Raw genomic sequence first — 23,376 nt, forward strand, 5'->3', positions numbered from 1 at the left:
CTGAAAGCTGAAGATCTCCGGCTCACAAGACGATTTCAGGCACTAATTATTCATGTTGGGGTGGATGAAACGAGTTAGGGGACGTGTGTTTAAAAAAAAAAAAAAAAAAGGACTGGATCCCGCTCATATCCACTTTTGATTCTGGGTCACTATCCTTTCCATTTTTTATGTCGCTCCAAAATAAAAATGAAACATAAAAAAAAGAGAGACATTCGTATGGGGCCCGTCTAAAAATAGACAGACTGTACGCAGTACTGTAGAAAAGCGTTTTAGTATTTTTTTTAAATATCAGATAACCTCTGTAAATACAAAAGGCAGTTTTCAAAAGGATGTTTTCATTTATTAAGAGAAGCAAGCCATCCAAACATTAAAAAGTAATTAGTTGTGCCATCTTTGTCGACAACAATCACTCTCCAGGGTAATAACAGGAAAAGAGTGTTTTGCATTGATGTGGATTAATTATCACCCACTATTTGTTGCATTTAAAAAAACAACCACATTCAAAGGTTTTCTTAGATAAGTTTAAGGTTTTTAAGGTAAGACAACGTCCAGGTTCTGACTGGGCCACTACAAAATCTTAATTTTGGTTCTTTTTTTTTAGTTATTCAGATGTGAACTTGTTGGTTTTCTTCACTGCATGAAAAACACAAAATCTTACCAAGTATTTTGGTCTAGTTTCCGGTGTAAATGTCTTAGTACAAAACTAATTACAGGCGACCAATCAGCAAGCATCAGGAGCTTATTGTAAGTCAACAATTCATTAATATTGTTACAAATGGAATAATCTACCAATGGATCAAGACATTTTTCCCAAATTGTTAGTTAAAATGTCTTGTATCGTTGACAGATGATTTCACTTTTAATTTGACTTAACAACAATCCTATATCTTGCTAAAAAAGTTACCTGTAAATTAGTTTAGTCTTATTTCAGGTGTACTGAGATATTTGCACTAGAAACTGGACCAGAAATACTTGGTAAGATTTTGTGTTTTTGTAGTGCTCACACAATCATCCAGCTGCATGAACCCAAAGTGGCCTGAAGCTTAAGGTCACAATCTGATGACCTTCAGAATTCATCGTCCAGACCATCAGACATCCACATCCATGCTTGATTTTTATCAATGAATAAAGTCTCCGACATGCTGTGTTAGTTTTACAATAGATGTAATTGGACCGCACGTCTTTCAAGCTTCACTTTTGCCTTGCCTTGCCAGCCCAAAGAATCTTGAGGATCATCAAGCTGTTTTGGGGAATTTAAGGTGGATTTCTGTGATCTTTTAGCCTACTTTGTGTTGTCAGTCAGGTACAATTTAACCATTTTCTTTCATAGAAACTAAGTCCAATTGCACTCACCCCCATCAACATCCCCATAGAGACAGGAAATTACTTGAGCAGTTAATTCATAACTGTTCAAAAGGGAGGATGAGGGTTTAAAAACCGCATGTTGCGTTTAATCACTCCATCTCTGGTTTTAGAATATTCTTGATGATATGAAACATTTAGGTGAGCAACCAAAACATGTAGGGGTGAAACTCTTATTCAGAGCACTGCACGGTGTTCAAACTGCAAGTTTTGAGAGAAAAATGGGTGATTTTAGTGTTGCAGAGGTGAAAAATAAAGCACTCAAAGCCATTTTGATGTGATTAACCGCAATGTGACAGCGCTGACATAAACAATGAAAGGTCCACTCCAGGAGAGCTTGTGGTAATATGAATATTGCTGTGGGATTTGCTTATAGTCGCTGCTTCATTATGCAATGTTTAATATTAATAAAGAAAGTATAAGGATATATTATTTATAAGCTATTCAGAGTGTGGTTGGTATGTGTGTGTGTGCGTGTGGATTTGAGTGACAGATTGAGATGCTCCCTTGCTACAGGCAATACAACCAGACAAGGCTCTTACTTTTCCACAGGACCCGTCCTGACAATTTCTCCCACAGTTAAGAGGATTTGTCCGAGCAGGGGTGAATATATAATGCATGCAGATTCCAAATTTTAATGTGGGCCGAGTAAATGATTCAATGCTGGCTTTTCTCAGAAGTGAGGCCGCGAGGGGAGCGAACAGGACTCGGGACGTTGCTCGTGGTCGGCTCTTGCGACAACAGGCTGAGCGGGCCCACATGCTGGTAGTAACTGTAAACATCCAAAGGAGATATTAGGGATTATTTCTGCCTCGCAGGGTAAACGCCTCTCACAAAGTTTTGAATATTATTCTGATCACCTTTTAAAACTTTTTCACGTATAGTCACATCGCAGCAATGAACTTGAACATCTCTCGCTGGGATTAGTAGACCGACACAAGAAAGTACTCGACTCAGCAGCACAGTCCGCAAATTGGAAGAATTACTGATCGGTGTAGCATGTCTCTATCGGCTTCAATTGCTGTCCATGTTCCTGTTGATAAAAAGGCAACCCCACAGCATGATGCTACCACCATCATGTGTCACAGTGTTTTCAAGGTGATGTGCGAAGCTGGCTTTCATCCACATTTGCAAAAACATTTCTTTTTGGTCTCATCTGCCCCTTCTTTTGCAGAGTTGTGCAGATTTTAAAAAGCATTTGTTTTTAACAATGGCATGTGTGGAAGGTATACATCAGCTGTATATTAAATTGTATTAAATGTGTGCAGCATTTGCCTCATAACACAAAGCTAGACTGCTGTTGCCTTTCTCCTTTAGAGCATTTCTAGATGATTTTTACCCATTATTATTTACCAAATGAAAACATTTTACTGCTGCAAACTGCAATAGTATAAATGATCTATTTATCTGAGATATTATTTTAGCAAATTTCTAATAAATTTATATTGTTATGGAAGTATAGACCCATAGTACGTTAGCAATGACTTAAAAATCTTTCTTTATTTCATAGGCATATTTCTTCCATAGTCTACTCTTTTCCATAAATGAGTACAATTCTAAAACTATTAACTGTAACTTTTCACATTTGATTAAGAGACTCCTGAAATTATGAGGGTGAGAGGTAGACAATAAATGAATAAATTTTGAACACTTTAGTGAATTATGATTGTTGGATTGCTTTTGTAGACAATTTAAACAGTAGAGTGAATATTTGTCTCCCTCTAGTGGATAGTATTCGAAACAACAGCCTCTTTATCCTCACAACTTGTATAGTCTATAAAAGCGATTCATATAAGGGATAGTTCACTGGTTAAATTAGGCACTTCACTTTCGGAAAAATAATAATTTTTGAGTCCGAATCGTATCTTTCCAAGCGCACGTGTATCTTGTCTCCTGCGTAATGACGTAGTGAAGGAGGTAGTGACGTACAGGAAAACGGTGGTGTCCTTGTTACAATGGGTATTTTGGTTGCTCATTTGTTGGTTAATACAGTGTGAAGAACTGCGGATTATTCAAACTGTCGTCTCTTGTATGTGGTTTATCCCGACGCATACATGATAAAGGTAAGCGTCGCGGCTCATTAGATGAAAAAATAAGCGACGAACAGCTAGAATTGCGAACACTTTGAGAGGCTGATATGTCTTTGGCATTAGCTCAGGCTAACATGCTAACCCAATGCTAGCGAACAGAGTAACCAGCCTAATTCACACTTCTTGTCTTTCTTTGTGTTGTAGCTTTTTATTTTACAAACTCACCCATTTTACTTCCTTTAAGTGCATTTATTACACATTATGAAGCATGGTTTTGAACATTTCAGGCATATTTATAGTAAATGTTAGGTAGTAGCTCGTAACTTTCTTATGCTAATAAGCTAAATCTTATATTTATCACGTTCATAATAAACCAGGCTACGCATTTGATCTCTATATAAACTATACAGGAGTTAAGACATTACTATGCCAAGTAAATACAATTATTGTACTTATATTTTATTCTTTTTTGTTGTTGCAACACATTTGGTTAAACTTAGCCACACAGTTTACTGTCTAATACAGTGGAGAAACAGAGTTTTATTATAGATGTCTAAATGAATAACATTAGGTCTACTTTCAGATTATAGTTAAACAACTTCTATGTTTAAATATGTGCAATAACTGGGACAATTGGTTCTACCTATGTCCACATGGTTCTACCTCTCTCACACCACTTGCTGCTCCCAGCCGGTCAGCTGGCTCAAAGAAGAAAGGCTAGTTCTTGCTTACGTGGATGTCTGAGAATTTTGGCGTTTTTTTATTTCCCCAACAAAAACTGACTGTCATGGTGTGAAAATTAAAGTAGGACCAGCTCTCACTACTATTTGGAGAAATTATATTTTAAAGCTATTAATTATCCAATCCTAGGATTTCCCAACCAGCTAATGAGCTACAACACCGCCAGACTCTCGTTCCCAGCCATGCCCAGTAGATCAATAAAATGAGTAGTTTAATAAAGTTTTCTTTGTTGGGTTAAGCATTTTGTGGCTTTTTTTTAATGCATGGTATAATTTGGATAATTTCACACTTCCTCACCAGTTCTGTTTGGGTTGTTTATGGTGAACATGGAAAATAAATCTCTCACATGCTCTATACAGGGTGCGTCTATCTCCACAAACCAAATATTAAAAGCGAAAAGTGAACTAAACAAAGCAACTTTTAGCACAAGTTGTACTTTTAAAGAATTCGGGGCACACATAAAATGCTGATTCTTACTGGTAGGGCTTTTCTCTGAAAGTTGGCAAGTAATTATTGTTTTTTGGTTGTCCCCCCCCCATCTGAATCTCCGCAGTCCAGCGCAGCAGGTCCATCCACCTCTTCCCCTCAGACAATGAAGGAACCCAAGGAGAACTTGAGCGGCCAAGCCACTCTGGACCACATCAAGCCATGCTGGTACTGGGACAAGAAGGACCTAGCACACACCCCGTCTCAGTCCGAGGGCCTTGACCCGGGTACGGAGGCTCGGTATAGGAGGGAGGGAGCCCGCTTCATATTCGACGTGGGAACCCGCCTCGGCCTGTATCCTTGATTGGTTTATACCAGGAAAAAACTTTATCTTGTATCTCTGTCATGTTAGATTTAGATATTTTAGGTAAAGTAGTGCAATAAAAAAAAAAAAACACGGAACAGATAAGCTGTACGAATTGACTCGGCCTGTCACGATAAGTTTTGCTTGATGGTAAATTGTCCCAGTTATTGTGATAAACGATAAAATTGTTGTTTTGAGACATTTTTCAACTAATATAATGGCAATGGCATAATAATGCAAGAACACATCCTCCAAGATCAATAAACTTTAAATTCTAATAAACATTTTAGCACTGGAACTGGACGACATTTTAAGTCTTCAAAACGAATAAACAAAACAATAGAAACAACAAATAAAAATAAACGATGAAGTCTCTGTAAACAACGCTATCCTTTAAAGAAAAAGGGCTGGTTGAGACCCAAACTTTTGTAATCCAGTCTTTGGTAGAAAGAGAGGAAAGGAAAAAAAAGATAAACAAATGCAGCGTTGGTTAAATGCTTTGCTGAGATGCTTTTATGTTTTTTATAGCGTAATGTTGTGATTATGGCAGCAAAGCTAACCATGCTAATCAGGTTTCAGTTATAGAAGTCGTCGTGTGCGAGACTCCTTGACTGTTAGCAGACACTATGACACCCTGGCCACCGGCATCATATATTTCCATCGCTTCTACATGTTCCACTCCTTCAAGCAGTTTCCCAGATACGTGAGTCCCAGTTTCTGATCATCCTCGGTCTTTCCCCAATGTCTGGAAGCAAACTAAACTTAGGGAAATGAACGCTGGGACTTTTTTTTTGTTTGTTTGTTTTTGTCCCACAGGTGACTGGAGCTTGTTGTCTTTTCCTGGCTGGAAAAGTTGAGGAGACCCCAAAGAAGTGCAAAGACATCATCAAGACGGCGCGGAGCTTACTGAACGATGTGCAGTTTGCTCAGTTCGGCGACGATCCAAAGGTGACGTTTTCATTTGTTTCAGTTGACCTCTGACCATTTTCTGAACACATTCAGCGCTGATTATTGTCTCATGTCCAATCTTTGAGACGCCAGGAACAAAAACAAAACAAAACTTGGATTGGTTTGTGATATGGACTTCAAATGTTATCTCAATACTGACTGGTGCTAATGGGATAACAATAAAAGTGAGGATGAAAAAAATAATTTATTACTTGTTTTCAGTCTTGTTTGAAGTAACTGCATATGTCTTACAATACACATCCATTCACAATGGGATTCTTCAGGGCACCGTTGCATAAAGAACTGCACATAATAATTGTATTTATTCACATTTTTAAGTTTATCGATACTTATTGGTGGAGCAAATGGTGCATAAAGTGGTGAAATTATTTTCAACCCTGAGAATGCAGCAGCAGGTTTTTGAGAGTTTGCCAACATTAATTACAATTTGTCATTCTCACAATAAGTGAAAATTCTTATGATTAGAAATTCTTTTACAATAAATGAAAACCCCCTACCTGGAGTTAAAGAGGCCTGTGATGTTTTGTAGAATCACCCATTTTTATTGCTGATCAATATGACTTAACTAAGAGATTTCTTAAAATCCTTTTCACGTTTGTTCTTAAGTACAAATAATCTCCACTTGATATTATTTCCCACCTTCAACATGTCAGTTTTTTAAAGCCACGTCAGCTTGAAATATTCTTCTAACATTTTGCGTTTTATTTGTTTACATAAAGGAAAACAAGACGGCAGAAATAGATTCCATCAAAAATAAATATCTGGGTTATTTTTTTTTGTTTTTATTTATGCTTTCAACATTATCCAACATTACAGCAGTTATTACTTTACGCTAATGTAAGGAAATGAGGTTCTAGTTCTGAGGTAAAAATTATAGAAATAAATATCCTCTGACAAACCTGAGTCATTAACTCTCTAAAAAACTGGAAAAATTTTTTTTTTGTCTTTCACAAAGAGAAATGCTTCATAAAACTCCAACTGAGTTTGTGAAGAGTGTTTTCAGGGCAGAAATATCCAGGCTTGACCCGTCCAAGTTTTTTGAACTCCAGATGTTACAATGGAGTCCAGATTCCTTTATAAACTATTAAAAAGCTCATTAAGTGTCTCTCGCAGCACTTTCTTTCTCCTTTTTCTGGGTGCGGGAGAAAGAACCGCTGATGTCATGAGCTGGATGCAGCAAACGCCTAATCAGTCGGTCGAGAAGGCAGAGCGCAAAACTCTGGACGGACTTTTACTTCTGTTCTGCTGAATTTAAGACAAAAACAACAATAAAATGAAGACTGTGACTATCCTGCGATCTCTTGTCAGCCACCTGTTTGTTGTGACATCACAGCCTCAGAGTTTAACCGTATGGAGCAGAAGTTACTTACAGATATCATCATAGATATCTTGTGGTTGTAACAGGAGGAGGTGATGGTTCTGGAGAGGATTTTGCTCCAGACGATCAAGTTTGACCTGCAGGTGGAGCATCCCTACATGTTCCTGCTGCGCTACGTCAAGCAGCTTAAAGGTAAAGAAGAAGAAAAACGTTTCAACCACTGATGGAAAGTGGCTCATGGATTCAGTCAAGAACAGGCTGACATTCTGCTGTTGTATTGCAGGGGAGAAGAATAAAGTCTGCAAGGTATTACAGATGGCTTGGACCTTTGTCAACGACAGGTGAGCACACTCTGTCCCGTGTTTAATTAACTGAAGGTTCTTAAATCTACAAAAGTAGTCATATTTTGTTAATAAAGTTGCTAAATTGAAAGACTAAATTTATATTACGAATTTATTAATATGATTTTATTCTTGAAATATTGATTTTATTCTTATATTATTACAACTTTATTCTTATTTCAACTTTATTCTCATATGACTTATTCCTGTTTTTCAACTTTTATTTTTGTAATTTTTTATTAGTCCGGTCCTAATACTCCATCATATAAATCATTATTTTGAGGATTTTCGTGTGTGTGTGTGTGTGTGTGTGTTTTCCCTCCAGCCTCTGCACCATGCTGTCTCTGCAGTGGGAGCCAGAAATCATCGCTGTGGCTGTGATGTACCTGGCTGGCCGCCTGTGTAAGTTCGACATCCAGGAGTGGACGGCCAAGCAGTCGTCCCGCCGCTGGTGGGAGCAGTTCGTGCAGGATGTCCCCGTCGAGCTTCTGGAAGGTACTCCCCTCCTTCCTTCAGATTTCCTCCCTCACCTCTCGGAGGCTTCTCATCCATCCATCATGATCCCTCCATCTTGCAGACATCTGCCACCAGATCCTGGACCTGTACTCTCAGGGAAACAAGCCCATCCCTCAGCAGATCCAGGAGAAGGAGCGGGCGCCGGCTACCCCCACCTCTCTTCCTCCAGTCCCACAGGGGCAGCCCCCGGCCTCCAACCCGCCGCCCCCACCGCCCAAGAAGGCCTCTCCTCAGGTTGGCAGCCCGGCACGCCAGCTCAAACGCTCGCATGTAAGCAAGCTAACAGAGAAGAGAAGACTTTAAAAATATGAAGAAATGACTTCTGATTATCTCAGCCTTGTGTTTGTTTTTGTCCCAGACTTCTCCAAAGGATGAACCCAAACCTCCAGGTATTCTGCTTTTTATATGTCGCAGTACAATTTTTTTTTTTTTTTGTAATTTTGTGAAATTATACCTACAAACACAAAAGTATAAAGTCCATAAATATTAAGAGAGAGGACAATAATACCTTGTTTATTAGATTTGTAGGACCATCTGTCCCTATAAACACTGAATCCAGTTCAGTGTTTCCTCGTCGTAAAATGACTGAAGCTCTTTCAGATTGAGTGAAAACAACCTTCATCAGTTTTCAAGTCTCGCTAATTTACGTTTGGACTGCCATCATTAATCAGCATATTGACATTATTATTAATATAGTTAGTCAACACAATTTTTATTTCATCTTTATTTTTTGCTTAGCAAAAGTTACATCAGTTTGTTTTCCCCCAAAGTGCAGTGTGTGTGTTCAGAGTCCCCTCGATCCAGAACGAATGTGAGTGTGTGTGTGTGTGTGCGCGCGTGTGCGTGTGCCTTTAAGTCAGCCGGGTTCAGCTCCTCTCACTGGCTGCCTGCATCTGGGAAAATATGAGAGATCTCATTTCTCCCAGATGCCAAATATTAATTCAAATATTAATATTAAGAATATTAAGGGCCTAATTTTATTTATTTATTTTTCTTTACGCTGGAAGTGACGCAAAAAAACAAGAGCAATTTTGTAAATAAAATAAACTAGCTTTGTTTTTGGGAGTAAAAAAAATAACTTGGAGTAGTAGCTGTTGTCTGGACTTTGACTGGTCCATCCTAACACATTATTTCACTCTGATCTAAACCACTTTATTGTGGCTATAACTTTATTTTTCGCCTCATTCTGCTTGGAAGGTGAACCTCCACGCCAGTCTAAAATGCTTTGCAGACCCTAACAGTTTTTCTTCTTGGGTTGACCTGCATTTAGCTCCATCCATCCTCCACTAAACTCTGACAAGCTGCTGAAGAAAAGAATCCCCACAGCATGATGCAGCCACCATCTTGTTTCTCTTACTGTGTCCCGGTGGATGTATATTGTTAGTTGTGTGTCATAGTTTTGCGTATATCCCAAAGGGTCCAGTGCTTACACTGGATTTAATTTTAGGGTCAGTACTTGCTGGCTACCCTTTTCAAATTTCATTGGAAAAAAACAAAGAAGAAACAACAAAAACTTTATGCATAGTTTTATGTCAGTATATCACATGAAATCCCAATGAGATACAGTAAAGTTTGCCGTTTTAATTTGACATGATTCAAGTCATTCCTTCTTGTATAACTTTATTAAACCAAAAATCACATATTGATAACTCTCTTAACTCTCTCTGACATTTTTGCAGAACAAGCCGGGTCAAAGATCCCCCGACTGGAGAGCCCCATGCCCCCCCTGCCTACATCCCAGCCTCCCCCAGGTAACCATGGCCACAACCTGAGTGATGCCCTTCATCTGGGCATGGAGTTGAACTTGGGGACACGCTGGCATCCAGGAAAGCCCTGCTGTTTGTTTGTTTGTGTGCGCCACTAAACAGACCTGCTTTATGAGCTGCCAGTTCCCTTGCGGTCAGTTCGGGCTCCTGGAGCAGCCCAAAATTGTTAGCCTGCTTATGTAATCACCTTTTGCCTGGACAAAATGTAAACCACATGTTCCCACGCTCACCCGGAGCTCTGATGAGAGCTTCAGCCGGGTAATGAGACCTCCTGCGCGGCGGCGTTGGCTGATCTTGGGCCCGCTGTGCGTTCCTGTCTGGGAACAGGGAGGTTATTTGGGATCATGTTGGTGGGTGGAGAGGGCAGGATGGGGCAGGGGGCTTGCGGGGAGCCCAGCTGCATGGCTCCACCACTGAGCTGTGCAGTGAGTGCTTTTAATTAGGGCTGCAACTAAAGATTACTTTAGTTATTCTGACGATTAATAAAAACTTTGCCTGTTCTGAAGGTCTTTCACTTGAGCCTTTTTTGTACGATATTAGAAATGCATTAATAGATGCAAATAAATAGTTCAATTCCTTTTTTTAATAAGAAAATACATGTTTTATTGCCTGAAGTGCAACAACATATTCCTTTTGTGAACGCTTTAAATCGACATGTGAACACCTAGAGAATTTGAAACAGGCGAAGCGAAAACTGCTACTTCAGGAGTTCTGGGTTAAATGCAAAATTTATAAATGTATAACTTTTTTGCACAGTTTTGGCTGCTTTGCTGCTCTCGGTAAGCAAATTGCCTTTTTCGGAGTCTTAACGATTAATCGATTGCTAAATTAGTTGACGATTATTTCAATAACTATTTAATTGTGATTAATCTGATTAATCGTTTCAGTCCTGTTAGTTATTTTTCTGTTTTTCTCTGTTTCCTCACTCAGCCCCTCCTGCAGAGGCAGAACCAGGAAGCGAAGCTGCTCCTCCGCCTCCACATGCCCCGCCCCCTCACCAGCCCCCACCCTTGCCCCATCGCCCTCCTCCACCCCCGCCCTCCAACTACCTGATGTCCACCACCAGCTCCTACATGTCTGGGGAGGGCTTCCAGAGCCTGCAGTCCATGATGAAGACGGAAGGGCCACCCTACACCCCCATGCCGCCCACCTACCCGCCACCCATCCCGCCGTATCACCCGCACGTCTACCAACAGGCTGCGGCGCCGCCTCCAGGTCCTCCGCCTCCTCCATCCAGTTACCCACCACCCAGTTTGGCCCCAGCCTACCCTCCGCCAGGCTACAACAGCTACCCTCCACCACCGCCTCCCCGCATGCCCCCAGGCCACGTGCCGCCGCCAGGGATCACGCTTCCCCCTGCCGGGTACCCTCCTCCGCCCCCCGGGCCTCCAGGACAGTCCCAAGTGCCCCTGCCCCCTCCACCTGGAATGCCCCTCAACCGCGGCGGGTGGATGAGATGAATCTACAGACACATAGCTGCTGATTGGAGACTGAACCAGAAAGTTTTCCTGTCACAAACTAAAAGAAGTGAGGTTGGTCGCTCTTAAGTGCGGCTTCAGACAAGCAGCTGACATGGTTGGAGATAAACTTGAAATGACAAGTCAGGTCTGAGCACCATTATTTGGAAAACCAGGAGGAATATTTCTGGGAAGTATTTTTTTGTTTTTGAAAGATTTTGATATCTACAGGAAGCTACTTATTGAGCCCTTCACTGAGAATGTACTGAGGAAGAGCAGTTTTCCTCCCAAAGACATGTTTCAGTCGATTCAGCATCTTGTCATTTAAATCATGTTTTTTGCCTCCTAATGTTTCCCAGTTGCATTTGTTTTTGCGTTCTGTTTCTCATTTTGTTCTTTCAAATTGTGTCCAGTCTTAGGGAAAACGCTGTAGTTGAGGCTTTTGGAGTTTGTCGGCCCATAATTTGTTTTGGTTTTGGCATAACTTTGAAAATGCTGGTTTCACTTCGCAAACAGTTCTGCGACTATTAAAAGTTTTATTTTCACATTTTGTCCTTGTTTTGTGGGATCTGTAAAATATTATTACAAAAGCACCCTCTCAAACTAAACAAATTTAGAAAAAAAATTGCTCTTTAATGGCGATGCACTTGTCCACTTTTTTCACAGATACGCATATCTGAGATTTAGTACAGATCCGATACAGAAAAAGTCCTGAATTGACGTTACATTTTACATTTCCTTTACTTTCTTCATTAAAAAACAGACATAAATGTACAGCATTACATGCTCATTCAATAACTCTGCACCGGTACAGCTAATATACTGATCGCTTCACAAGCTTGGTCAAACATGGTTCAGTCAGTGCCGTTAGAAGTAGGACAGCCAATGTAAGATAAACTGAAACTGACAGAAACAATAGGCCAAACATGTAAAAATAAACTGCAATAAACCTTTAAAATGTTCTAAGGTACAGCAGCATTGTAGCAGCTGCTCAGATGTGAAACTCCAGTTTTCAGCAGGAAGTCCAAACAGAACACTGCTTCCTTCACAAAGACTCAGGACACAAGCCAGAGAGATTAGCTCCTTGTCCTAAATTACCAGCCAGCTGTAAACTACAAGTCCCATTCGACTGCAGGAGGATCACTCCTCCCATTAGCCCTGGCACAGAGCCGACTACAAATGGGAGGTTAGTCGTCGTTGTCATGGTGGAGACCCGGCTGGGATGGGACCCTCTGTCACTCACCGCCACACGTGTCATTGTCTTGCCATCAGCACCTCCACAGCAGATGGAGGCCCAGCAGGAGGCCACGCCCGGAGCCCCCGCCCCACACAGAGAGCACACGCTAGGAGGAAGAGGGGCCACAACTTTAGGGGTGCCCCATGGCCCAGACTGGCCCTCCTGTGGATACACCTCTGGATGAAGTCCTAATGTCTTCCATGATTAATTGGAGTCAAATATGACTGGGCCTCTACTGTAAGACATCAGCTGGTTATGATCTGGAATCAGTGGCGTTTAGATTAAAATATGTTCTATGTTACCCTCCCTCTTTTATTGTACTTTGTTTCCTCCTTTTAGCCACATTTAATTATTACATTCCCTGTCAGCTAAAGAGAAGCTGATAGATAAACACTGGGGGGTGCGCACAACAAAACATTTGAGACTAGGGCGCCTCAATTGACCCAAATGTCTAGAACCGGACCTGGACCGAGCATGCCACAGTGACTGAACAGACAGACTTTGTTGCCCTCTGGTGGTGAAAGGATAACCTTTGTTCCAACAGGTACAAATGTCGTTTGTTGGAGGAAGACAAACTGCAACATGACAAATATTTAGTTATTTCTTTAATTTTTGCTTTTTTTTTGGCACATCTAGAACTTTGATATCAGACAAAGATAAATAAACTAATGTTTCACGCGATTTTATTTTTCATTTATTGAGCAAAAAAAAAAAAAAAAAAAGCGGAAACATCCTTCTGCTGTCAAAGCATGACTTAAATGAATTACTAGATACATTTCAAAAGCTGTTCCCAACCCTATACTGCCTGACGTGTAGAATCAAGAAATCACACAAAACCTAGAAATAAAAGCTGAAATATCTCAAAAAGCAACACGTCATAAGGGAATTCAAAAATACACTAATTCTATGGAGTTAGATTTGTTTCACAATTATTCAATCAAAAAAAATTACACTCAACCAAAAAAAAAAAGAGATTCAATCCAAAAAAAAATCTTCTCGAACAAAAAAAAAAGTCATAAAAACTATTTAATCATAAAAATATTTTTAAACATTTTTAAAGTTTTTTTTTTTTTTGATTGAATCTCTTTTTTTTGGTTGAGTATATATATATTTTTTTATTGAATCTCTTTTTTTTGGTTGAGTGTAATTTTTTTTTGATTGAATAATTGTGAAACAAATCTAACTCCATAGAATTCAGTGAAATTTATAGAAGTGGAAACTGTTTAAAGCAAAATTTTAGTCTTTGTAGCTCCAGCAGCTCACAGGTAGAAACATTAGCTCCAAACGGTAAAAACAGAAATGAAGGCCTACCAGAATTACTGCAAGTGTTCACAAACCCAGAACGGCACCTAAATAACTACTGGCGTCACTAGCTTCTGTAAAAGCTGTTGTTTATGATTTAACAATAAGGAAAAGGTTGGACAGAAATGGCATCGATGGGAGAAATTCAGGGTGTATACCTGTCAGAAGTGAACATCAATCCTTTAAACTAGATAAAAAGTGATAAAAAAAAGTCGTTACCTTGAAAATTAGCAAATAGGAATGCTTTAAGTACGGTAATTGACCTAAAACGGGAATTGTTTAAAGAAATGATTATGGGTCTTTTTACATTAATTGGTTTCAAATATATCGCCATCTTCCAAAAAAAAGAATGTTTTTGCCCAAAAGTAATTTCGGCCAAAAAATAACTACATAAAATAAAAATCACTTTAGGCCATTATTTTAGGGAAGGTGATGATATAAACATGGGAACAATACCGAACTCAATACCTCTATGGCACAGCAGGGGGCGTTATTGCGCAGGTATAAAAGATATGTGAAAACAAAAAATGTCATTATTTACATTTATACGTATACATGATCCCGATAGCTTTTTTAGTCATTTAAACAAATAAAAACATAAATGACCAAAATCAGATACTAATTAATTTAGTAAACAATTCATAAACATTAGTCAACGAGTGTTTTATTTGCTTATTGACGGCAACAAATACCATTTCAGACAGGTTTCTTTCGTAACATCGCTGCATGTGTTCGTAATACTGTGCTTGGTATTATGGAAGATCAAAAATGCGACATTTATATCACTGGGACATTTGGAACTAGATTTTTGTTGCGTTTATTTAAATATTTAATGAATAAATTTTGACCCTGCTATCCAAACACGGCAGCTGAAATAAAGAATAATTACTTTATGTAAACTTTACTGTCCAATTTTGGTTAGTCTTCCACATTCTGATGCCGTGCTTAAACTTCCCTAAGCCAAGACAACTAAAGTGCAAAGTTGTGTTGTGATGTAATTGGCTAATGTAACATTTATGTTAAGCAGAACCTTGCTAATGAGTGTATGAACTGCAGGATAAATTCTTACCAGCAGAGGGCGCTCTTGGTCATCCTATGTTGGGGGGGAAAAAACGTTCTCTTCAAATAAAGACAACACTCGACAGCATCATGAATCAACTTGTTTATTTTATTTCCCAGAGTTTTCTAAAAGTGGCCTAATTCATGTACACTTCACCTGAAAATCGCTGTTTTTTTTTGTTTTATTTAAATTTTTTAAATCAGTGAAATTCATGAGAAACAGTTACAGTCATGCTAGTTGCTACAATATTGACGTTTGGACCTGAAATCCTACAGATTTGGATTGTGGGTTTTAGCATACAGGTGTAAAAAGGAGCATTAAAGAGAAAAGTTTAAAACAATAATAATAATAATAATAATAATAATAATAATAAAAACGTAGTTGGTACCAAATCGAAACATAATCAAGTAAAATGTGGCAAATTTAAAACTAAACGCCACCTTTTTTTTCTTTTTTTGTTTTAAGTATTCAAAATTGTACCATGGCTTTAAAGCAGTTCCTATAGAAAAAAAGGACACTTTAAAATGAATACTTTGATTGCTTTTCTTTTACCGTTTAAGGGATAAAAAGGTCGGTGATGGCCTCGGAACAAATATCACCAGAGATGGGAGAGCCCGTTCCGTCCATATGTCACACGTCTGTCCGATAAAACTTACAGATCGATGAGAAATAATCAATTCATGAACCTGTTTGCTCCCCTCAACCTCTATGTTAAACCTGGCAATAAATACGCTGATGAATTGCTCATATTGACATCAAGAAATACTCATTTTTACAAAGTTTCGTGGTGTAAAGACATCGAAGGGAAGACATACTTCTCATAATCTAAGATTGAAAAGGTAAAAGTAGAAAGAAATCGTGCACCTGCTGAATCCATAACAGAAAGAATCTAATTTAGCAATTTCCTTCAAATACAAATCCTAAAAATGAAAATCGTAGTGCAACTACGGTTAGACCTTCAAAAAACTTATTGCAGTCTGTAAGCTCTTGTGTGGATTCAGAAAATGCGTCGTGTTGCAAACAGATACTACAGCTGCAAGAAAACCATCCAGTCTTCATTCACACACACACACATCCACACAGACTCAGAGATGGGTGAAGGTAAAGCTCTCGCCCTCCCAACCTGAGAAAATGATTGTCTGACAAGCACACAGCATCCAAAGTTTTTAGATTTTTTTTTTTTTTTCTCCCACAAAGTCATAAAATCATCTGAAGAATCCGAATGGCCTCGGTACATTTTCAGAGGTTCAATTGAGAAGGTATTATAAAGGTTGATCTGGAAAAAAATGTGATGATAATAATAATAATAACAATAATAATATTAATAATAATACAAATAAACGGTTAATACCAAAAGCAAACCCTGTGAGCTTTCGAAACTGCGGGTGAGCTTTCGAAACAGAAAAATGTTTGTTCACGTGGCAACGCTAGTGTACAAAACAGAGAAAACGTAAAATCAACACAAAGTAAGTAGTGCTATGGTTTTTATACACATTATACACAAGTTAACAGCGACCCCTAGACGTAATTATATTCATAGACTCTCACGAGCAAAAGGCGCTAGATCACAGTGGGTTTTCACTTAAGTTAATGTCTCAGAATGCTAATCCTAATTATACGCGTTGACCACTAGGGTGTGGAAAGGTCAGTGTGACAGGAGTTAGTTTTTTTTTTTTTCTTTTCTTTTTACATGTATTTATAGAGGGGTTACTATTAAAAGTTATCTAAAAATTCAGCCACACTGTCGCCCTCTCAGCCCTGCTGCATGCGGGAACAAAAGTGCCAAAATTCGTAAAAAATAAGTTGTTAAATAAATATTGAATTGGAAATACAATAAATAAATAATTCTATTTATAGTTGCATAAATGTTTATTAAAAAAATTAATTAAAAATAAAACAATGTGTAAACCATCTGGTAAAATTGAATTTATTAACTTTTTGTTCTTTAGATAATCATGTGTCGCAGCACATTTTGAATTCATTTTATTGCTCAACCTGAAAAAAGTTTAAATTATTTCATAATGGACGGCAGCACAGGAAATGTGAAATAGATACATACCAAAACGGGCTCAATTTATATAACTAATTTAAGAAATTACTGAATCATTTATGTAAATATTGAGGTTTCCTTGAAAATGTATCTACTGCATTGGAAGTTTTATGCCAAGTGGAAATGGGCATTTATCGTATCGTTTACCATTTATCGCGATAAATTTATACCGCAAAAACTTTAAGTCCACTTTGCCCATGGCTAATTCAGAGTATTTATTTGACAAATTATTTGGCGCATTGTGGCACTTTTGAGGCCCCGTCGCACACCGGGGAGGTCTCGGCTCCTGCGGCTTTGTCGCGTCTGTGCTTGAAACCATGTTGCTCTGCCGGCTCACGAGAGCGCCGCCGTGCTCTCGAAAGAGGCCAACAGAGCGGTGTGAGTGTTTGAGACTGACGGAAAGTGGCCAAACTAGCTGCCGGTAGTCACCTTCACCATCGACTGGTTAGAAACGTTGTGTAATGATTCCACTGTACATGTAAATATGAAGACTACGTAGTCCATCCTGTAGCCGTCTCAATCGGTCCTAAAGAGGGCGTTTTCTGCAAGGGGCCGGAGGGGGCAGCTGATTCTCCGTCGGCAGTGGTGGAGCGCGGAGTGATGGGTGGTGTCGGCAGGTTTAATGCGGTGGCGTTTCCTCCCCCCTCCCGGGTGAATGCAGGCGAGTCGGGTCGACGGTGCTACAGCGGGCCCTTGAACTGGTTCCCAGAGAGATGCTGCCTGATGGACATCTTCGATCCGGCGGCGTCGCCCAGTTTTCGCCACACCACCTGCACAAACGGAGAGCAGAGACGAGACGCTGAGAGGCGAAGGGGAGCGGCCGGGTCAAGAAAATAATGCAAATCAAACCTGCTCTTCAAAAACGCACAAAGTAAGTCTGGTCTGTTTTCTAACGCTGAAACATGCCTGAAATAAGACGAAACTAACCTCGAAGTAACTTTTCAGGAAGATGACGGAGCTTGATTCAGGTGAATAATTCCTCAATATCGATGGAAGAAAGTACGAGTTCCACTGGCAGATTATTTCACTTATAACATGAGAAAAAATGTCGTGTCATAAGTGAAATAATCATAATCAATAACACAAATACTTAACACAAGTTTTTACATCTTGCTGAAATCTTATTTAAAGTGTACCAAGACATCTGCACTAGAAACTAGACCAAAAATACTCGGTGAGATTTTGTGTCTTGCAGTGTGATCGAGAAGAGAGAGAGAACTTCGAAGGACTTCACACACTCGGGGAAACTTCGCACACCTCCCCGCAGGTGTGCATCTCGGGAGATTAGGGTTATCATCTGAAAGTTCTTTTTTTTATTTCAATAATTCAAGTCAAGTTCCACTTTTCTGAACAGAACTACTGAAATAAAATTAACTTTTTATTAGTGCACCTGTACATACGAAGCAGCTGAACTACTTTTCTTCCTCTCTTCCAGCTTTGTAAACGAGGTGGGGGGGGGGGGGGTTGGCCTCCCACCGGTAATATTATTACAAAAGCACTATTGTAGTGTCCCTCCCTCACCCTTCTGCCAGATTCCTGGCCTGCTGCATACCTCTGCAGGGCCCAGATAGCCAGGTCCTCTCTCTCATCGTTGCACCTTTTATTCAGCACAAGGCCTTTCGAGCTCCAACACAGAGAGAGAGAGAGAGAGAGATATGGAGGGAAATGAGGAGAGGAAGACTAGATAGGAGAGAATGTGTGGTTGGAGGAGAGAGCTCTTTTCATTCCTGATACAGTGGAATTGATTTGACAGCTCAACTGTGAGCCTCCACTGATGGCTTCGTTTCAGAGAAGACAAAAGAAAGGGGACAGAGGGGACGAAACAAGGCCGCTCGGGATGCTAGGACTGTAGCTGTGCTGTGTATTGTTATTATTATGATGGTGTATTCTGGGCCCATGCGAGTCAAAGCTGTGAGACGATGGGGCTAAATTGGCATTTAGCTCAAACGATCGGCCATGTTTTCTGCACTTAAAGTGGAGTTGGGCGTTTTTGTTTCTAATGTGGAAATTGTGAGAATCCATGTAGAACGCACACAGGACCGTTCTACATGCACATATCTCATTTAAAAAAGAAAGAAAAAATGATTTTGAATCAGAGGATGGGAACATTTGATAAATAAATAAATAAATAAATAAATAAATAAATAAATAAATAAATAAATAAATAAATAAATAAAAACAGGTCAGAGACTTCCAGAGATTTCTATCCAGGACAAAGAGGAAGGTTCACCATTCAAAGTGGTGTTTTCACAACTGATGGTCCGGTGAACTCGGTTTTACTGGAACACCTGTTACATTTTCAGCCGGTGAAACTCTCTTTTGCCGCATTGTGTCAAACGATCCAAACTAATTGGAAAAGGTGTTCACCTCCTCGCCTGCGGAGGCGCTGCAGCAAGAACTACTGAAGTACTAATATTTAATGTCTGAAGAAAACGTGAGCGCAACTTCCGTTGTCATGAAGCGTAAACAAAAATGGTGTGGTGTCTGATTTTAGCAGTTGTAGAATTTCGCTTTTGTTTTTGGTGAAACACCAAAAAAAATAAAAATAAATAAAAAATTATCCAGCTCTAGACACACATGTTTGTTTTGGTTCTATTTACCCAGAATGCCCTGCACTGTAGTCCACTTTCTACTTTTGGAGCTTTTGCTAATCGAACCCAGGGTTGTAGGGTTCACTTTTTTGATTTGCATCAAACTTTCCAGGAAAACCCAACTAGAGTTTAAATAAAGCCGACTAAACATGGGTGGTTAAGACGGTCAGCGATAAAGTGACAAATCATTTCTAAATTCTTCGGGAAAAACCCTGCAGTTTCAATCTACAAGGGAGATTTAAAGGTCGCTATTTGCAGACGGATACAAAGCAACACTTTACACCGTGAGGTAGCCGAACTTACGTTGCACATCTCTCGCACGATGGCCTTCTCTTTCTCACTCAGATCGTCCTCGTAGTCCTCGGGAGCCTGCTTGTCCAAATTCTCGTGGACCTCTAAAACCTGACGGAGAGACAGAAGAAGGTCTGGTTTCACCGAGGCTCACAACTTTACTAAAAGCAAAGGTCTGTGAGATTGCGACTTGAACAAGGAGGCATCTCCATGACTACATTCCCATCAATTCAAAATCTTAGATATTTTTTAGGTTGTAGTTTCTAGTGCAAATATCTTCGTACATTTGAAACAAGACAAAACTAACTTACGAGAAGCTTTTCAGCTTTTCAGTAAATAGTTTCTTAATTTTGATGAAAAAGTACCAATTCCACTGGTCGATTATTCCACTTATAACATGGGAAAATGTCTTGTTATAAGTGAAATAATCTCCCAATGAAATTGGTAATTTTTTAAAAAAAAGTTACTTGCACTAGACCAGACCAAATTGGTGAGACTTTGTGTGTTTGCAGCGTTAAACGTAGCCGACCTTCATGGCGTGCACCACCGCCTCGGGCTTCTGGACGCAGGACAGGTAGCCAGTGGCAGGAGATGATTCGCTGGTTGGCAGACGGTTTGTGCCCTGCAGGAAGGCAACAACCGTACATCCATGTCGTCAAACTGTCATGGTAAACGAAACACGGCGACGGCTAGGGCGGCTGCTAAAGGTTAAGCAGCGGGTCTACACCCTAAACACGTGACGAACGTTCTCGGAGATTAAACGACGCACTCCCTCGTACAGAAGCATCAATCAAAACAAACAAGGTTCACCACCTTCTCTTTCCACCTGGGTCAGTATGAGGCAAAAAAAAAAGGGACACATTTACTGTGGCACCGAAAATGTCATCCCTTTCATCGCAACTCAAATCACCTCTCTCCCTTGTCGGCTCTTTTTTTTTTCAATTCAGTTCCCAGGTCTGCAACCTGCAACAGCGTGATTTAACCTGCTGTGACGGGAGCGGTGAGCCAGAAAGGAGAAGACCAGGGTGTTTGTTTTACTCATCTCACCCCCCCGGGTAGCTCCAGACAGTGGCTCTCTGTTTAGGGGACACAGAGCTCTCAGGGACGCACAATGGCGGCATTCAGCGTGACCTGGCATCGGGGCCCGAGCATCAGACGCAGCTCCACCGGCTTTGGATGGTGATGCGTTTGTCAGCTCCCTCTGCGAACTCATTAAGATGCCTAAACGTTCTGATCACGAATAATAGCTGTGAATTCCACATCGGACAAGGTGGATACTGATTTGCATCTCTTGTTTTGATAGTTTCAGACTAGAAAAAAAAAACCCATTGAGGAAAATGGGGTCGATTTGTTTTCTTTGCACAGATAAAGGTCGTTATCTCTGGTTAGGCAGAAAGCATCTTTTTTATTAAGGCAAATTTTTAGAATCATAAGAATGTATAAGAAAAGATCACATTTTATGTCTTAATTTATCTGATCTAATGTTAGTTATTCATTAAAAGTCGTGGAGGAATCAGATGGCGACCACAATGCGACGATGTTCAGTTCTCCTGCCCTCAAAGGCCAACAGGATGGCTGGAATTTCAAAAATCCGATCCTGCGTTGACCACTGAATGTACCGTACACAGTTGAGATGTTGAGATGATAATAACGCTCTTTGGTGTGGAAGCTGTTGCAGAGTGAATGACTGGATCTGACTAGTTCCATCCAGAGAGAGCAAGAGTTTTGGCAGATAACAGGAAGGGTGGTTCTGAACGTTCTACAAAAACAGACAAAATGTTTTGTTTTTTTTGATAAATGCAAAATAAAAATTCTAAATACTCTCAACCTGAATGTTTTAGATGTTTCAAACAGCTAAGCAACGTCCTCTGCAAGTTTGGTAGAGGTTTGTCAATCTCCCAAACACGTAAGTCGGTTAAAACATTTTACTTTATTCACTTTATTCTGTGCTGAAGAAGACGGACGGTGCTTACTGCTCATATGAACGGTCATTTGGGGAAGGCTTTGCTGCGTCAACAGGCCTTGCAAAAAGGGGAGGAACGAATCAAACAGCGTTAGATCGGATGCGTGGAGTTTGAGAACACATAATCAGATAAGAGTGGAAAAGTGTTTGGGTTAGTCATGAATGCAGGCCGTTTCTCCCCCACCCCACCCCAACACACACACACACACACTTTCCTTCTCGTCTCTCCAATCATTTTTAGCCTGACAACCTCTCGCCCTCTCTCACTCACGCTCACTGACCTGAAACTGTGTGAATGAGACAAAAGCCTAAATACAGTAAAAAGAAGGAGCTGATAGAGTGAACGGGATTCACAATGTCCCGTCTGTCCCGGGTCTGTTCATTAAACTCCATGGAAGGATAGACTACAGCTAAATATGGGATCTAATTATATCTCCTCTGTTTTTTCTGTAGTGATGTCGGCTTATGTTGAAAGAAACATTGAGAAGTTTGCACTGTTTTAGATGTTAGGCTTTGTAAATGTAAATTGCAACAGGTTTTATAAGAGATGTGTTGAGAAATAGGCTACTGACTGGTTTTCAGCTTGATTGGAAAGGCTAGCAGAGGCCTGGAAACTCAAAAGTCTGATTAATTAAAGTCAGTGAACGCACCATTACCAGGCACTACCAGCTCAGAGTATCAACACATTTAAAAATGTATTCAGAGGAAGCATGAGAATGTAAGAAGCTACTGAAATAGAAATTATATTTTATACTCGTCTGCGGTTAACTGACGCTGTCAAAGATTGAGAGAGAGCAAAACTCGTAACAGATAACAGGAAGGCTGGACGGAAAACAACGATGTAGCTTGATTTATGTTTTTGAGGTATCAGTCTCTGTCTATAGAGAGAGTCTCCACAGGTATATTCAAGTTTTTTTGTAATGCTAACCAAGCTAACGTGCAAATCACCAATGTAAGATGCTAAAGACGGACCCAAACTCATCATTTTGTTCCCATTTTTGTAAAATCATGGAGATGAAAATCTGGACATAACCCAGTTTTGTTACCATCTCTCGACAAAAACATAAAAAGAGAAGGTATTTTTTTTTAAAATGGCAAATTTCTTTGCAATGTACATTATCTTTCTCTGCCACCACTTACAGTCACTGTGTCAATTTGTAAAACATCTACAAGTGAATAGGCTAAAATCTTACACTTATTAACTGGCATTTTACTGAATTTCTTATTTTTAATTTAATTTTCTTATCCCCATTCCTTTATGCTCCTGTAGAGCACTTTGAATTGTGTACAAATCATGCCATACAAATAAAATTGCCTTGCCTCGCATAAAGACCCAGTCCTCTGGGCAGTGGCTTTTCTTCGAGTGGACTAAGAAAAACAATTACCAAACCTTTCCTCCCCAGACACTCTCAGGGTCAAAGGTAGAGATGGATTGAAGAGGATTAGTACTTTCATAGTGGGATTCAGAACAAACAGGCTCCGGGGGAGGCAAAGAAAAGCTCAAGGGCCGGGAGATGGGATCAAGAGAACGGGGTTCAGACTCCCGGTAAGTTCCTTTTATTGCCTCTTTGTCTCTTTTATAGTTCGTCTCC

The 23,376-nt window shown here is 39.9% G+C and overlaps 2 protein-coding genes across 6 annotated transcripts in view; one reads left to right on the forward strand and one right to left on the reverse strand.

Annotated features, from left to right (window-relative positions):
• Nucleotides 1-863: 863 nt before the first annotated feature.
• Nucleotides 864-11,835, forward strand: ccnk (cyclin K). 2 transcript variants are annotated; one of them, XM_008398248.3, is made up of 11 exons: nucleotides 864-3,425; nucleotides 4,687-4,913; nucleotides 5,545-5,626; nucleotides 5,740-5,871; nucleotides 7,297-7,402; nucleotides 7,494-7,551; nucleotides 7,877-8,046; nucleotides 8,129-8,301; nucleotides 8,426-8,456; nucleotides 9,747-9,818; nucleotides 10,764-11,835. In XM_008398248.3, exons 1-11 carry the CDS (start codon nucleotides 3,417-3,419, stop codon nucleotides 11,291-11,293), a joined length of 1,590 nt encoding a protein of 529 aa, XP_008396470.1. In that variant the 5' UTR covers nucleotides 864-3,416; the 3' UTR covers nucleotides 11,294-11,835. The 2 variants fall into 2 exon arrangements, with proteins under 2 accessions (XP_008396470.1, XP_008396469.1); XM_008398247.3 differs by having other exon boundaries at nucleotides 871-3,425; nucleotides 8,129-8,337.
• A 3,143-nt stretch (nucleotides 11,836-14,978) lies between these two features.
• ccdc85cb (coiled-coil domain containing 85C, b) overlaps nucleotides 14,979-23,376 on the reverse strand; it is a 53,108-nt gene continuing 44,710 nt past the window's right edge. For all 4 annotated transcript variants that reach the window (XM_081602857.1, XM_008398241.3, XM_008398244.3 and 1 more), the window contains 3 exons: nucleotides 20,351-20,443; nucleotides 19,834-19,932; nucleotides 14,979-17,709 (listed from right to left, as the gene is read on the reverse strand). In XM_081602857.1, coding sequence (XP_081458983.1) covers nucleotides 17,620-17,709; nucleotides 19,834-19,932; nucleotides 20,351-20,443 — 282 coding nt within the window. In that variant the 3' untranslated portion in view covers nucleotides 14,979-17,619. The remainder of the gene's footprint in view (nucleotides 17,710-19,833; nucleotides 19,933-20,350; nucleotides 20,444-23,376) is intronic.

The sequence above is a fragment of the Poecilia reticulata genome, chromosome 21 (assembly GCF_904066995.2).
Source record: "Poecilia reticulata chromosome 21, P_reticulata-male-v2, whole genome shotgun sequence".
Lineage (NCBI taxonomy): Eukaryota > Metazoa > Chordata > Actinopteri > Cyprinodontiformes > Poeciliidae > Poecilia > Poecilia reticulata.

Coding starts and splice junctions, on each gene's coding strand:
- ccnk (XM_008398247.3), top strand. Junction 7,403..7,493: donor CTACGTCAAGCAGCTTAAAG/GTAAAGAAGAAG, acceptor GTTGTATTGCAG/GGGAGAAGAATAAAGTCTGC. Junction 8,457..9,746: donor GGATGAACCCAAACCTCCAG/GTATTCTGCTTT, acceptor ACATTTTTGCAG/AACAAGCCGGGTCAAAGATC.